General features: G+C 37.0%; 1 protein-coding gene across 7 annotated transcripts in view; it reads right to left on the bottom strand.

Annotated features, from left to right (window-relative positions):
* Positions 1 to 15,377, bottom strand: part of LOC145687853 (dynein axonemal intermediate chain 4-like) — a 261,885-nt gene that overhangs the window by 17,710 nt on the left and 228,798 nt on the right. For all 7 annotated transcript variants that reach the window (XM_081761336.1, XM_081761335.1, XM_081761340.1 and 4 more), the window contains 5 exons: positions 12,618 to 12,815; positions 9,769 to 9,875; positions 5,751 to 5,989; positions 2,937 to 3,085; positions 615 to 790 (listed from right to left, as the gene is read on the bottom strand). In XM_081761336.1, the coding sequence (XP_081617462.1) occupies positions 615 to 790; positions 2,937 to 3,085; positions 5,751 to 5,989; positions 9,769 to 9,875; positions 12,618 to 12,815 (869 nt within the window). The remainder of the gene's footprint in view (positions 1 to 614; positions 791 to 2,936; positions 3,086 to 5,750; positions 5,990 to 9,768; positions 9,876 to 12,617; positions 12,816 to 15,377) is intronic.

The following is a 15,377-nucleotide window of genomic DNA, read 5'->3' as shown; positions in this document are numbered from 1 at the left end:
ATTTACATATGTGAAATCAGATCTCCTGTAACTTCGTCTATTTTTTGAATGTCTTAGAACTTTTGAATCACCCTGTACAGTTATTACAAACAAATCACTGAAGGAGTAGCTGAACTGGACATGTTGTCCAAAAATTAGTTACCAGAAAATATTGAAAACGTATTCACATACGCTAAAGGTAAACTATGAGCTCTTTCGTTAAACGATTCCTCATAAGGAAGAAGAACCAGAAAAATTAAAGAACAAAACTATCGAGTCAAACTGGTGCCATATTGTAATCAGACTGGACATTACAATATGGCTCGCAATTATGCTCCACAGCTACTTCCCTGCTTCTAAAAAATATTTTTGTTCATTTCTTCTTGCTTCTTTCCCTCCAGGTGAAGTGTTCAGCAAGAATGTCCACAGGGCACTTTTTAGTGCTAATGACTTTTTTCCCAATATTTTCTGGTAAGTAATTCTTTTTCCCATGTCCGTTTCCATATTCCTCTGTTCCAACTTATGTACACAAACTAGAATTTCTTTATTAGCAAGAGTTTTAGCATTGTGCAAGTGACTGAATGAAACATGCAGGGTGAACTGTGTGGAAAGATGGAAATGAGACTACTACGCACCACGTAAATAATACCAGCATCAGTACCAATGTAAAACAGACCGTTGTTATCAGGATGGAATGCAAGAGCTAAAGCTGACACATATTTAGAGATCAAAGACGTTTCATCAACCCTTTCATGCTTAAGAACAGGAACGCCTTTCACTGTGCCATGAACCCTTTTAAGCCTTACTAGCCCTGAGAAAAAAGAAAGGAAAATGGATGGAAGATAAAATTTTATACCAAAGACAATCAAGTTGTAAACACTGAGCGTGCATACTAACTCTCTCGTGGCTGTATGGTGGGCGTATGCTCCTTTGGCGCGGGAGGTCCGGGTTTGATTTCTGATGGGAGCACAGGTGGTTCGGATCCCGCATTTAGCTGTAAGTCCACGTCTCAAATAGCCTCGGTGCTGAACGGAACACTAAACTCCAAATCAATTGGCCAACTAATAAAAGTGCATACCTAACGATTAGCATTATCGCTTTGTAGCTAGAAGGTCCTTAAGTCGGCCACTCTGAATGAAATTTATGCAAGATATTTCCTACAAATAGCAGGCGAAAACATGGCTGATACCTTTAATACAAGCTCTGGCTGACTTCTTACCAAAGTTCTTTCCCATGATTCATTGCTAGAAACGTTGATTTTTATACATAATGACTTGACACCTGTATTTTACTAAATAAATCAAATTAAGGACAAAAATCAGTGAATGAATTTTTTTTTTTCTGAAACTTACTAGCACAGTGAACACAAAATACTACTAAGCAAATTAGTCAAAGTTTCTGAGATACTCTTCATTCTCGCTCAATACTTCATCTAAGCCCTTGTATTCTTTGACAATTAAATTCACCGCCTATCCTCCCATCTTGCATCCATCTTTCAGTTTAACGTCCGACCATTATGTCCTTTAGACTAAGGGAGACTATGATTAAAGCAAGTGAATGATGATGGAAGAATTGGTGGAATGAGAATGTAGGAGAAAACAGGAGTATCGTGAGTAAACCCACGGACACCATTTTGTCCACCACATACTTACTTGGCCAGTGATAGAATCTGGGATCCTACGCACCAGAGATAAGAGCTGTACCACTGAGCCACCGTGCTCTCTCCATTGATTGATTGTGCGTTTAGCGTCCCTTTCAGCAGTGAGGCTATATGAGACTGGACCTACAGCTTAACGTGGGATCCGTACCATATCAGCTCCCGTCGGGAATCGAACTTGGCTCTCCCACGCGAATGGCGCGTACGCTAACCGCTTAGTCGCGAAGGAGCTCCTTTGACAACAGAAAACGTATCAAGAGCAAAATCTGTTCAAAAAACTCAAATGTTTAATTTAGCGTCGCACGGTTATATCCTTTAGGCTGAAGGAGACGGATGGTTAATGAAAGCGAATGATTGATGGAAGGAAACAGCACAACGCCGAGAAAAACCACGGATACGATAAAAGCTCTACCATTAAGGGTCCACATTTCAACTATTTTCCAAGTCGTAAGTATTAATTACACAGCTCAGTGTCTGTCTTTGATTTTTTTTTTATTCTCTGACTGTTGTAATATTAAAAAAAAAGAAAGAAAAAGAGGGGGAAAAGGCTCAGCTTAAATGCATACGAATCATCATCATAGGTATTCTGCAACTGACAAGCTTCCATGCTCCACGGTCTTTCGCTAACTTCTTCGTCTTCACGTACGATTTTCTGTTTTGATATAATCCATTAATTGTAGTTTCCTTCGCCCTCTCACTGTCCTTCTTTCCCCATACCCTCTAAAAACGTCCCTCATGAGACAATTCCTTGTTTCGCAATGTCTCAACCAGTTTCTCTTCTTGTTTCTAATAATATGTAAAATTCTTCTTTTCTCACCCTCTCATTCGTTTTTCGCTCAAACCAGCTAATTCTCTCAATTTTTCTCCACATTTCCAAAGCTTCCTGTCATTTTTCATCATTTTTGCGTAATGTCCATGTATCTGACCCATACAGAGCAACACTCCACACGAAACATTTTATGAGTCTTTTTCTCAACTCTTTATTCCAAGTCCCACAAAATAGTATTTTCTTTCTCCTAAAGGCTTCTTTCGCCATTCCTATTCTTGCTTTTGTTTCACGTTCACTTCCAGGTATCGAAAACTAATCACCTTTGTCTATTTCCTCCCCTCCTACTTCTAAATGCATTAAGTGTCTTTTTTTTTTTAAAAAAAAAAAAGTACATCTTTTGTTTGGGTGAATTATTAGAAGATGATTTTATGCATACTCTGATAAGATTATGTAAATCTAAGATTTATATTCAAGTTTATTGGGTATAATGACTACGTGATTAGTTTACGGAATGAAAGAATCTGCACTTACGTGTACATTCGAAATTTCTCTCTAAGTTCCACCTATTGACACATCCTTCATCTGAGATAGTTAGTAGGTAGTCTCCAGGCTCAACGTAATAGTCCCACTGAAACCACTGTGCGTCCCAAATTGGTCCACAATGCTGTGTTGTACTAACACTGCAAACAAAATTAAGCTAGTGCTGAAGTCATTAAATAAAACTTAAATTAAGTCTGTAAATGAAGATTTCAAGAGAGAAGGAAAAAAAAATAATGAAAAGTTATTATTATGAGGTCAACGTTAAATTTGATTAATTGCTGGAAAACAGGTATCTAGAACAAAATGGGATTTTCTGTAAATGGACAACAGCCGTTTTGAAACTGGACGACTCATATATATATATATATATATATATATATATATATATACATACCCAAGTTTTGGTAAACCATACTCATTAACAAGCAGAAAAAATTCGCGAGAATAATGATGATAATAAAACAGCGAGGGAAGTCAAGTGTTGATGTCACATTCTAAAAGTAACAACAATTTTTCGTGGAGTTTAATTTCACCCTCGCTTTGTATTTTAAAAATCTTCTTTTAAATTGATTTAATCCAGTTTAACACTAGCGAAATTTACGAAGCCTTTTGACACCTTGATTGTGGATATTTTACTGTAACTAGCTTTAAAACTGATGCATGATGTTATGCAACTACAATATTCATTATATGTGCCTTAAATATACTTTTTCTGTGACACTAACATATTTTTAGAACAAAAATGCTGAAAGATGTATCACACTATAATCTACTCAACAACAGTTATTTACGACTTCCTAACAATCAATATCTATTAAATTTCAACAGTGAAACAATGAAGCTTCCTTGTTACAAGCTTGTACCGTCTCTCAATTGATAGAGTCACTCTGGGGTCAGGAAAACCCCACTTGTGCTGATACAAAGTGTCATTAGTATTAGGAATTAGATTGCCTTGAGCTTTCGCCATCGATGGTCATGCTAGCCCGCCACATTCACGTATGAAGGATAACGTCCCTTGGCGATCACACTGCCCGGGGAACTTGGAAGAAAGAAAGGGATGAAGAAGGAAGGAAGCGGCCTGAGACCGTTATGTGAGGTACCATCTCGGTATTTGCCTGGTGGGGTGGGAATGAGAAAAACCTCACTAAGGATGGCTTCAAAGTCGAGACAGCTCGTATCAAAGGCGAGACCGTTAGCCATCACGCTATGCAGGACCATTGATGGAAAATTGGTTAATCAACCAATATATATTTCAGGTTCATTTAATATTTTCTGTTTTTATTATTACATTAACATAATAGTTGTAGAAAAAAATATTCAGCAGGTTATGATTGGAGTTTGTTCTAAAGCGCTATCTTTGAAGCTTTCATTGCTGAAGAGAAAGCAAATATGTTCTATTATCCTTGAGTCAAAATCTGAACAACAAACAAGGAAACTGGACAAACACTCAACAGTACAAAAGCAAAATAATAACTGAAGTAATAGAAATGAATTTCGAGCATTCGACAAATAGGATGAAAATGCATTTGGTTGTGCGTATCTGTTATGAAAGCTCCATGAAGATTATTCGTTCTTAATAAAACATTTCCCTTGAAACCTACCAACCGTCTCTATTCCTTAGTGCTGAAATAAGACAAGACTCCTTGCAAACATCTAAAATATATATCCTCCACCCGCTTGTACTCTTCAGGGAACTACTAATATTAATAATATCTATTCTGAGAACTGTGCACCAGCCACATTAAAAAAAAAAAAAAAAAAAAAAATACTAAAGATAAGCTTGTTTGTAGCATATTATAGAAAAGCACTTAAAAATATTTACACTACATCCATTTCGAAACTAGAAGACGAATTAGAAAACAACAAGAGTTTTAGAAATGAGCAAAAAAAAAAAAAAAAAAAAAAATCAAAATATTGCGATCTTGGACAATAATTAGTTTTTCGATCAGGGGTCACAAAATTTTTGAACGGTTCCTAAATCAAGTTTTCGTATTTTCTACTGAATAAGCACATCATACTAAGTTAAGCGATAGTTTAGGTTTGGTTAGACTATATGTAGTTCTCCAGATATAAAGCGTACAAGAAAATTTTTGATTGAATGAAATATATTGGCTATTGGATTAGGGCCCACAAAATTTTTGAAAGGCCCCTAAATCAAGTTTTCGTATTTTCTACTGAATAAGCACATCATACTGAGGTATGTGATAGTTTGGGTTTGGCTACACTATATGAAGGGTAAGGGAAAAAACAAAGGATGTCCATGTGTGTGCTTTATCAGGTGCTTTGTCCTATCTGTTGGTGACTCTTGGTACTATTTGATTGTATATGCCATGCATGCGTAGATGTAGAAATATCCATGTAAAATGGGCAAAAGATTTAACTAGCCCTTTTCTTTTTATGCGGTTTTCAATATTAAAACGCCGTTTTCTTGAAAATGCAATTTTGTGACATTCCTTCTTTTGTCCCCTTACCTTTCATATGTAGTTATCCAAATATAGGGCGTACAAGAAAATTTTTGATTGAATGAAATGTATTGGATCAGCGGCCACAAAACGTTTGAACGGTCCCTAAATCGAGTTCTCGTATTTTCTACGGAATAAGCACATCATATTGAGTTAAGTGATAGTTTTAGTTTGCCTACATTATATGTAGTTTTCCAGATATAAAGCGTACAAGAATTTTTTTTTATTGAAAAATGTTGAATCTCTTGATCCAAAAATTCTCTACAAATGATAACTACATAATCTACACATAATCAATGCCTAGGCCTCATTTCAATTTCAAATGTACACAAATGTTTCTCACCCGCTGTCAGCTATCACAGTCTTCTGTTCATCAGTGATATCAATAATAAATATTCGTCCATCGTAACATCCAACTGCTAGGAGACTTGGGCTACACTTCGAGAAACTAACAACAGTCACTGGCTCATCAAATTCATAAGCTCTTATTGGTTGAATTGGGTTGCTAATTGACCAACAGCAAACGAGGCCGTCCGTTGCTTCTGTCAAGTAATATTTTCCATAGCCAACAGCAATAATATCCTGGAAACAGCAACAAAATTATAAAATCTTAATAAATATATTTAACAAAGTGATTATAGTTAAACAACATAAGGCAAATAATACAACTGAAGTACATTTATACATTTTTATAACAGTGTGTCTATATTTATTATACAAAAGTAACGTTATCTGTAAAGAACGTATATTAGTTTCAAAAATTTCATACAGCACTGAAACGAACGTATCTTCAACGAAAATGTCGTTATCGATTTCCTGCCAAAGCCACTAAATCATATTCATCTGCATCGATGGTGGCACGTTCGTTAATATAACAATAGATAGAGAACGCCAATAACTCAAATCAGGTGAACGATGTGGCCATTAAATCGTTCCACCATAACCAACCAACGTCGTCACTTCGCGATTGAGAGAGGCGGTAACTTCATGTTGAAAATACAAAGGTGGCCCCATCCAGCTGGAAAACGCAACCTGCACTCATATCTTAATGTAACTGTGGCATTAGATAATTCTCCAGCATGTCAAGTATGAATGACAGTGATAGTGGGCTTAGCAAATTAAGAAAGGGACGTAAATTCCTTTCACGCTTAAGGCACAAAACACATTTACCTTTGGTGAGACCTGTACATATTCTATCGACTGATGTATAAAAGAAAAATAAATGTTCAATTTCTTTTAACTTCGTTCCTATTCCTTCGAAATGCATCGTATCATGTTCATAGTATTCGTTAGATATGCGCCGCCCCGTTTATCTCAGTTGGTTCATTACTGTTCTAGAGCCCTCTGAAATTTGGATATTTGTGGTACCATAGCATTCTTAGTTGGCAACACTGAACAAATAGTGTGGTATTTTAATGTTTGGTTTTACATGTATATTTGAAATATGAAATAACCTGACGTAGTACCATTTGAAAAAAAAAAAAATGAAACTTTATATTAAGATAGTTATACTGTTAGCTTTGTGATATTATCGAGTATGTCACACGTTTTTCCCCTTCTGATATTTGCTTGGTACAAAATTCTAGCTATTTCTATCACTTAGTTTAGAAGTTAGGAGGGGTCACTTTAAGTGATTTACCCTTGTATATACCGGGTGTTTCAAAGCAACACCGACGTTTGGGAGGTGATTCCTGATACCAAGATAAGACAAAAAGTGTAGACTGACCTGGGTGCACATGTGCTTCCTTTCGGAGTTATAGACTGCCGAAAACATGAAAAAATGAACTTTAAAGGTCCATAGCTCCGAAACTATGGGACGTACCGCACTCAGGTCAAGACTTTACTTAGGAACTAATATGTGCGCTATCCAAAAATACATGTTTCAGAATCTCAAGGCACTCACGCAACAAATTTTATAGATGGAGTTTAGCTACGGGCATATAATTTGAAGTACTCATCAACTGCCTCTATAAAAATTTTTCCGGAAGTACTGCAGGTAGTACTGAAACATGGATATTTGGATAGGGCACATACTAGTTCCTAAATAAAGTCTTGACCCGACTACGGTAGGTGACACAGTATTGGAGCTATAGACCTTTAAAGTTCATTTTTTATTTTTTTTTTTATGTTTTTGGCAGCCTATAACGCCGAAAGGAAACATTTGTGCACCCAACTTGGTTTATACTTTTTGTCTTATCTTGGTGTTAGGAATCACCTCCCAAATTTTGTCGATGTTGTTTTGGAACACCCTGTATACTAGCTGAACCTGTTCTTCGCACGGGGAGAATAGTTTTACGAAACATTTTGAGCCTCCTTTTCCCCTTAGGATACGTATATTAATGAAAATTAAACAATAAAAATATCATACGTTATAGTGTTTTTGCTATAAATTTTGAACCCCCTATCCCCTTAGGACATGCTTTTTAATCCAAGTTGGTACTATCTCCCAAAATTCACTTCAAACTGCTCAAGCGTTTTCCCCTTCCGTGTGATGCAATCACAAAAGGCAACAACGTTTTCAATGTTAACAAATGAACTATAGAAAATACCTCCCCCGCCCCCATCTTAAAACAAAAATGTTTAAAAATGCGGAAACACGTGTCCACTCATTGTTAATGATTTTATATACCGATTTTCATCCTACTAACTTGACAGGCTCATGGTATTATTGCCTAAGATTTTGTAACCCTCTTCTCCCCTTAGGATGTGCTCTTTAATCAAAGTACCAATAAAACTCCACTTTTAGGTAGAAACTAACTCTCTAACTAACTCTATGGCCTATGGAACCCGTAGGTTCAATGCCGGTTCATAAAACCTCTCCACTGACTTCTATCCTTAGCCAACTGGATCCAGTTTCTACTTTGTATTCCTATTCCTGTGAGACCATCTTAATACTGTCCTCCCATCTGCGCCTTGGTCTTCCTAATGGTCGTTTTCGATTGGATTTTAGTTAAAACTTTGAAAACGTTCCTAATTTCTTCCATTCTGGCTACATGACCTGCCCACCTGAGCCTCCTACATTTGATGACCCTAACAATGTTTGGTAAACGGTATAAATTATGCAGTTCCTCTTTATGAAGTTTCCGCCATTCCCGTTCCTATTGGGTACTAATAGTAACTGAGATTTAAAACGTAGGTAGATACTAACTACTTTTCAAATTTCATTTCAAACTGGTCAATCGTTTCCCCGTGATGTGATCACAAACAACATGCATCATGCATCATCGCTTTCGATGTGAAGTATAAAAGATCCCTCCCCCTCCTCCCCCGTACCTTCTTAAAACGGGAATTCTCAAATATGCTGGAACGCATGTCCACTTATTTTTAATGAGGAATTTATATACCAAGTTTCATCTTCCTAATTTGATGGGTTCCTGCTTAAATTTTGAACCCCATCTACCCCTTAGAATTCGCATTTTAAATCAAAGTAATAGAACAAAAACCTACTTCGGGATAGCTCATAACTATATCCGAAAATTCACTTCAAACAGTTCAGCCATTTTCCCATAGTGCAATCAGAAACAAGATCCTTTTCATTTTTAGATAATAGATATATGGATATTTATTCAACATCGATCATCACTTTTTGAAATATTCAAGATTTTGCCCAACCTTTTTCATGATTTTCCTAACTCGTAGCTATCTTGTCCCTATGCTAAAGCATTCCTGTAAAATGAACGTATTTTCTTATTCAAGGATTACGATTAGGATTTAGATTTCTAGACTTTCGGCATCTATAGCCATGTTAGCCCATCACGTATGAGGGATGACGTCCCGGGGAAAGGGAAGGAAGAAAGGATTGAGGAAGGAAATGAAATGAAATCTTTGAGTTTTACGTGCCGGTGAGGCTAAAGGAGACGGTGATGATGAGTAATGAATGAAATGGTGGAATGAAGAAAGTGGGAGGAAACGGGAGAACCCCGAGAAAACCCACGAGCACGGTGTTTGTCCACCACAAAGTTCACTTGGCGGGGGCTGGGATCGAACCCGGGACTCGAAGCACCAGAGGTGAACGCTCTACCACTGAGCCACCGCGGCCCCGATTGAGGAAGGAAGGAAGCGGCCTGCGTATTAGATACCATCCCGGTATTTGCCTGGTATTAATGAGGAAAACCCAGGAAAACCTCACGCAGGATGGCTGGCCTGAGATAGCTATTACACTTTTCCCCCCACTACGTCCCCACCGGGAATTGAATCCGAGACCGCTCGCACCAAAGGCGAGAGCGTTAACGACTGCACTACGCGGAGCCAGTTTTTTATTCAAATATGAATTCACTTGCACAATTCATTCCAATGATCCAACTCCATTTCGGATTGAAAGTAGGTTATAAAATGGAAACAAGGCATACAACACTAATTACCTGATTATGATCATTTGGAGAAATTGAGGTGACTGTACGATCTTCTGTCCTTTCGCAGTGAAAACTCCATAATTCATTCATTTGAATGCTGTACGACGTTGTTTTCTCTGAAAATATTTAAATAAATACATATAAATAATTAGAATTAAAAGATTTTAAGAAAGGAAAACGATTTTAATTATCATTCCTGTGCTTATTGAATGTATACTTCGAACTGCAGTCCCAAATTCATTGGTCATCTGTTTTCGCCGGTGACAAACATAAGCGCTAAGTGAATCATACTGCAGAATACGGACAGAAGTGTCTACAAAGAACACATTATGAAACCCGGAAAATAAAAATTGAATAAGAATTAATATTGAGGAAGTATACAGAGGAATTGATCGCTGATTACCGGCGGATAATAGAACCCCGGTCCCCCGTCTGCCAGGATGAAAGTCTACCACTAAACTATAAGCAACATGGACAGCTTTTTTTTTTACGCTCGTTGCATCTTTCTCGACCTCAATTTCCCAAATAAGTTCTGGCAATATATATGCATTAAAAATACCAAATACACCGAATAGGCGCGCACCCACAAATTTTTGTTCGGAAGGTCCAGGCTTTGGGGGGTCCAATACTAGAAGCCACTACGTCTATGTAGTATTGAACGGGTATTATTCTGCTCCCGAAAATATGATAAATAACTGTAAAACACTTCTACTATATTTTCAAAAAAAGATAAAACTAGAATGTTTTTATAAGAGAAAGAGTACAGATGAAGTGTAAAGTCAAATGTTCATGCTACACCAACCATTTTCCTGTCAAAGAAGTATAGTTTTATTAAGAGAGTGTACAAATGTATGTTGAGTTAGGAAGTTTGGGGAGGATCCGGACACGGTGAACCCCCCCTTCCTTCCCGTGGGTGCGCCCCTAACACTGAACCAAACTTAGATGAGTAGTTACTATTCTCGTTTGAGAATAAAGAAGTTTTGAATTTCAATAATGCTGCAGCCAGCCATCTCGATTGAAGTTTTTTCCAGGGCTTTTCCTCAATCTCTCGATGTAAATTCTGGGATCATATTGACCCTAGCTGACTTCTTTCCAATGATTTTTTCTTATGTATCTTTCACTGTTACTTCATAATTGTATTTCGAACCATGTCCATAAATAAATAGTTATTTTATACCATACAATTTAACAGCGAAAGAGTAACAACATAGGATTTTTTTTTTTTTTTTTTTTTAAAGGAAAGTGCCCCAAGGCTGCAAATATTCGAGATGCCATTGCAGCATCCGCTTTTAGGGGCTGGTGGAAAGACTGAAAACAAAGAGGGTAGGTTGATATCCTTGGATCTGAACCCAGGAAATCACTATAATGAAGCAGGAATGTTAAACGTTTGTCTAGCCCCTCAACTGGAATTTGTAGAGATAATCCATTATTTTGTGGAAGTGTTTGGATAATTAGTTGAATAAGAATTCATTAGTACTGTGCAGTAGACAAGGGAGTATCGTTTCACAATGTGAAACTACGGTAAAATTCCAAACATTTGCAATTCACTACTCAAACTTGAAGTAGTACATCTATAACTACTGGTTGCAATAGATTCATGAGATCAAAGATAGAACCTGTACCTCGGACACAGAAGTCATTAGTCACTATCCCTTACTGTTTTTGTTCTATGGTGATAAAGGTTGAAATCGGAAATTGTTAATTTCAATCACTTCCGGTTTGAATAAATGGTTAAAAAAGGACACAGAATCTATTCACAGTCTTGGGAAGCTGAATCGATTGCAAATAACTCCATCTTGATATATCTTACCGTTTTTTTGCTCTACGGAAATGAGAATTGAAACCGGGAATAGTAGTAAATTTCAACCAGTTCTGGTTTCGGTAGAGTGTTGCGGGTTGTGATGGTGTGTTCTCCTGACAGCCTCAATCATTTGGAGAAAACCGCTTATCGCTATCGAATACCATTTTGTTCTATGGATATAAATTTTGATATTGGATGTGATTTATTTTAACCACTTCCGGTTTGAACAGAGGGTAAACGAGGGAGATGAAACCTATTCTTGGGACCCTAAATTAATTTTAAAAAAAAACAGATCTCGATCTCTCTCACCATTTTTGCTTTATGAAAATCGGTACTAAAACCGGAAGTAGTAGCAAATTTCAACTGTATTAGCAATTTTCAACAATTTTTGGTTTTGGTAGATTGTGTGGGATATCCTGGCACGTTGCTATAAGACGCTGAATAGTTTTCGAAAAACCGATTCTTCCTATCAGTTACCGTTTTCGTTCTATGGCGATAAACGTTAAAATCTGAAATGGCTAATTTGAATAGAGGGTTAATGGAGAAAACGGAAGTTATTCTTGGAACGCTAAATCGATTGCAGATAACCGTATCTGGATATCTTTTACTGTTTTGCCTCTGTGGAAATCAGTATTGAAACCGGAAGTAGTATTACATTTGAACCACTTCTGGTTTTGGCAGAGTGTCTGAGATAGCCATGGTCCATTATCTTGAGAGACTGAATCGTTTGTAAACAAAAGGTTTCTCGCTATCTGTTACCTTTTTTTGTTTTATGGCGAAAAACATTCAAACCGGAAATCACTAATTTGAACCAGTTTCGGTTTGAATAGAGTCAACAAAGGAGATGGGACTTACCCTTGAGACTCTAAATCGATTGCAAGGAATAGCATCGTTCTGATACCTGTCGACAGACGGACGAACGGACAAAGCTCTTCTATATACTTCCAACACATATGCATACCATAGTTTGAAAGTCTAAAAAAGGAAAAATAAATTAACATCATATAGTTAAAATGACAACTGTTTATTAATAAAAAATAGAAATAAAAGCAATTACCTGGAGACTTAAGACCTCTGAAGATGGCTTGTTGTGTAGAAAATATATTTGCAGCTAGGAGTCGTTCTACTACTGTGACCAGATAACGAAATTTGGGAAGTTTTGCAATATATGTAAGTTCCTCTTCCTTTAATGCTATATCTATTTCTTCCTCTTCATCATCATCATCATCCATGGGCAATAATGTCGGCTCTGGTTCTGGAAATAAGCATGGAAAATTTAACGTTTTGCAGTTAGGGTAATAATTACAATTTGATGGTGAAAATATTTATGGAATAACTAGCAGCGTTCACCCCGCTTCGCTGCGGTCACCCCGGAACGCAATAAACTTTGTTACTTAGATAATTTTTACTTTTTCGCTTTCAAGTGATTTATAGCGCCTGTTAGTTATGTTAACCCGCCGAGTCACAGGGTCATGCGGGTTGCATATAAATACGTTTATTTTTATACCTATGATGAACTAATAACAAAGGATTTCTACGTATGGACACCTGAATGATCAATTATCTCAAGACACTGGTAATTGAAAATTAAAGTGATATGATAAAAATCATCTAGGGTCCACATCCTAACAACCCCCCAAAAATGAAAGAAATCGGTTCAGCCGTATGAGCGTGATGAGCGGACAAAGGATTTTTTGTACGTATTGACACCTGATTGGTCAATTATCTCAAGACACTGGTAATTGAAAATTAAAGTGATATGATAAAAACCATCTAGGGTCCAAATCCTAACAACCCCCCAAAAATGAAAGAAATCGGTTCAGCCGTATTAGCGTGATGAGCGGACAAAGGATTTTGTGCGTTCTCTTTTATATATATAGATAAAATAGGAGAAAGAAGAAACCCAGAAAACCTACGTTCACCATAAAGTCATATAATCTGAAATCCAAGAGATCTATTCTATGTTAGTCATTTCATATTCACAGCTTTTCCTCGTTTCCTAACACATCATTAATTTTCTGTTTATATTGTGCAACAAGAGCTATATCATCAGTCTACACCTAATACTTGCACCTCCTACCTTTCCTGTGTGATACACTGAAAGATGATGAAACGATTGTGTATAACATTAATTAAGGTAAATAAAATCAATTAACAATAAAATGACAATGTCTTCCCATAGCCAATCGAACAAGTAATCTACACGTAAATATCATAGTAACATCTCAATAGTTTGATTTTTAAATTAACTTTTATTTATTACTACCTGAAATACCCATTCTTCGCATGGGTCAGATAAAATATCTACGTAAACAAACTGAACAACGAAAGGAAAAAAACATCGGTCACTTTCTACTACTTTTACATATCCCGGTAAACCCCCCTGAGACCCTCTGGTCTGAAATTTGAAAAAAAAAAAAAGCCTCTGGTGTTTCCAGCCTATGGAGGCTGTATTTAGAAGTCAACGCCTGTGCGGGCATGACCATTCATCTCAGCAACCGCGAAAACTATGGATTTGACATTAATACCGGTCACTTTGGATTATTTTTATGTGTCTCGGTAACCCCCTCCCCGTAAGTGACCCCTGGCCCGCAAACAATGGTAGCTGAATTTGAAAGTCATCGCTAATTGAAGTGTCACAATTGATCTCAGTAAGCGCTAAAAATATGGATTTGACACTAATATTGGTCACTTTAGATTATTTTTACATGTCTCGGTATCCCCCCTACCCGGTTACTCCGGCCCGCAGCCAAATGGGGTGAATTTGGAAGTTAATGCGATCGGAGTTTCACCATTTATTTAAGCGACCGCGAAAACTATGAATTCGACACTAATATCGGTCATTTTCTACTACTTTCACATGTCCCAGTAAACGTCCCCCTCTGGTTCGAAAAAAAAAAAAAAAAAAACGCTTCGTCCTGGTCTGGGGCCTGGACTAATGTACCCGTGACTAAAATTTGGTAACTCTCGGTCCACTCGTCTGGTTCCCACGTCGCACACACACACACACACACAGACACAAAACAAACTCTTTATTTTATTTATATTAGATGTTGCATTTGGGGGTCTACTCGTAAATACACGAAAGGCGCTTAAGTCTTGAGTGATATTGAGAGGGGGAAGGAATCAACCTTGGATTTTCTTAAAATACATCTTAATCAAGAAGCTACAAGAAAAATCTAATCATGAGACAAGCATGAACGACGGAGCATTTACCCCTCAATAGTTGCACATTAATTATGATCTATGATAAAACTAAAGGAGACATCAGCGGAATGGAATATTTTTCGGAGAAGCGAGAAAAGTGTATTATTATTATTATTATTATTATTATTATTATTATTATTATTATTATTATTATTATTATTATTATTATTGTCTTTGGCGTGGGAGACCCGGGTTCGATTTCCGGCGGGAGCTGATGTGGTTCGGATTACACGTTAATCAGTATGTTCCGTCTCATACAGCCTGCTGAAAGGGACGTTAAACTCAAAATCAACTCAACTATTATTATTATTACTAGCAGCGTTCACCCCGCTTCGCTGCGGTCACCCCGGAACGCAATAAACTTTGTTACTTAGATAATTTTTACTTTTTCGCTTTCAAGTGATTTATAGCGCCTGTTAGTTATGTTAACCCGCCGAGTCACAGGGTCATGCGGGTTGCATATAAATACGTTTATTTTTATACCTATGATGAACTAATAACAAAGGATTTCTACGTATGGACACCTGAATGATCAATTATCTCAAGACACTGGTAATTGAAAATTAAAGTGATATGATAAAAATCATCTAGGGTCCACATCCTAACAACC

Source organism: Thermobia domestica, chromosome 6 (assembly GCF_964235325.1).
Source record: "Thermobia domestica chromosome 6, izTheDome1.hap1.1, whole genome shotgun sequence".
NCBI lineage: Eukaryota > Metazoa > Arthropoda > Insecta > Zygentoma > Lepismatidae > Thermobia > Thermobia domestica.
This window is presented reverse-complemented; position numbering and strand designations above follow the sequence as displayed.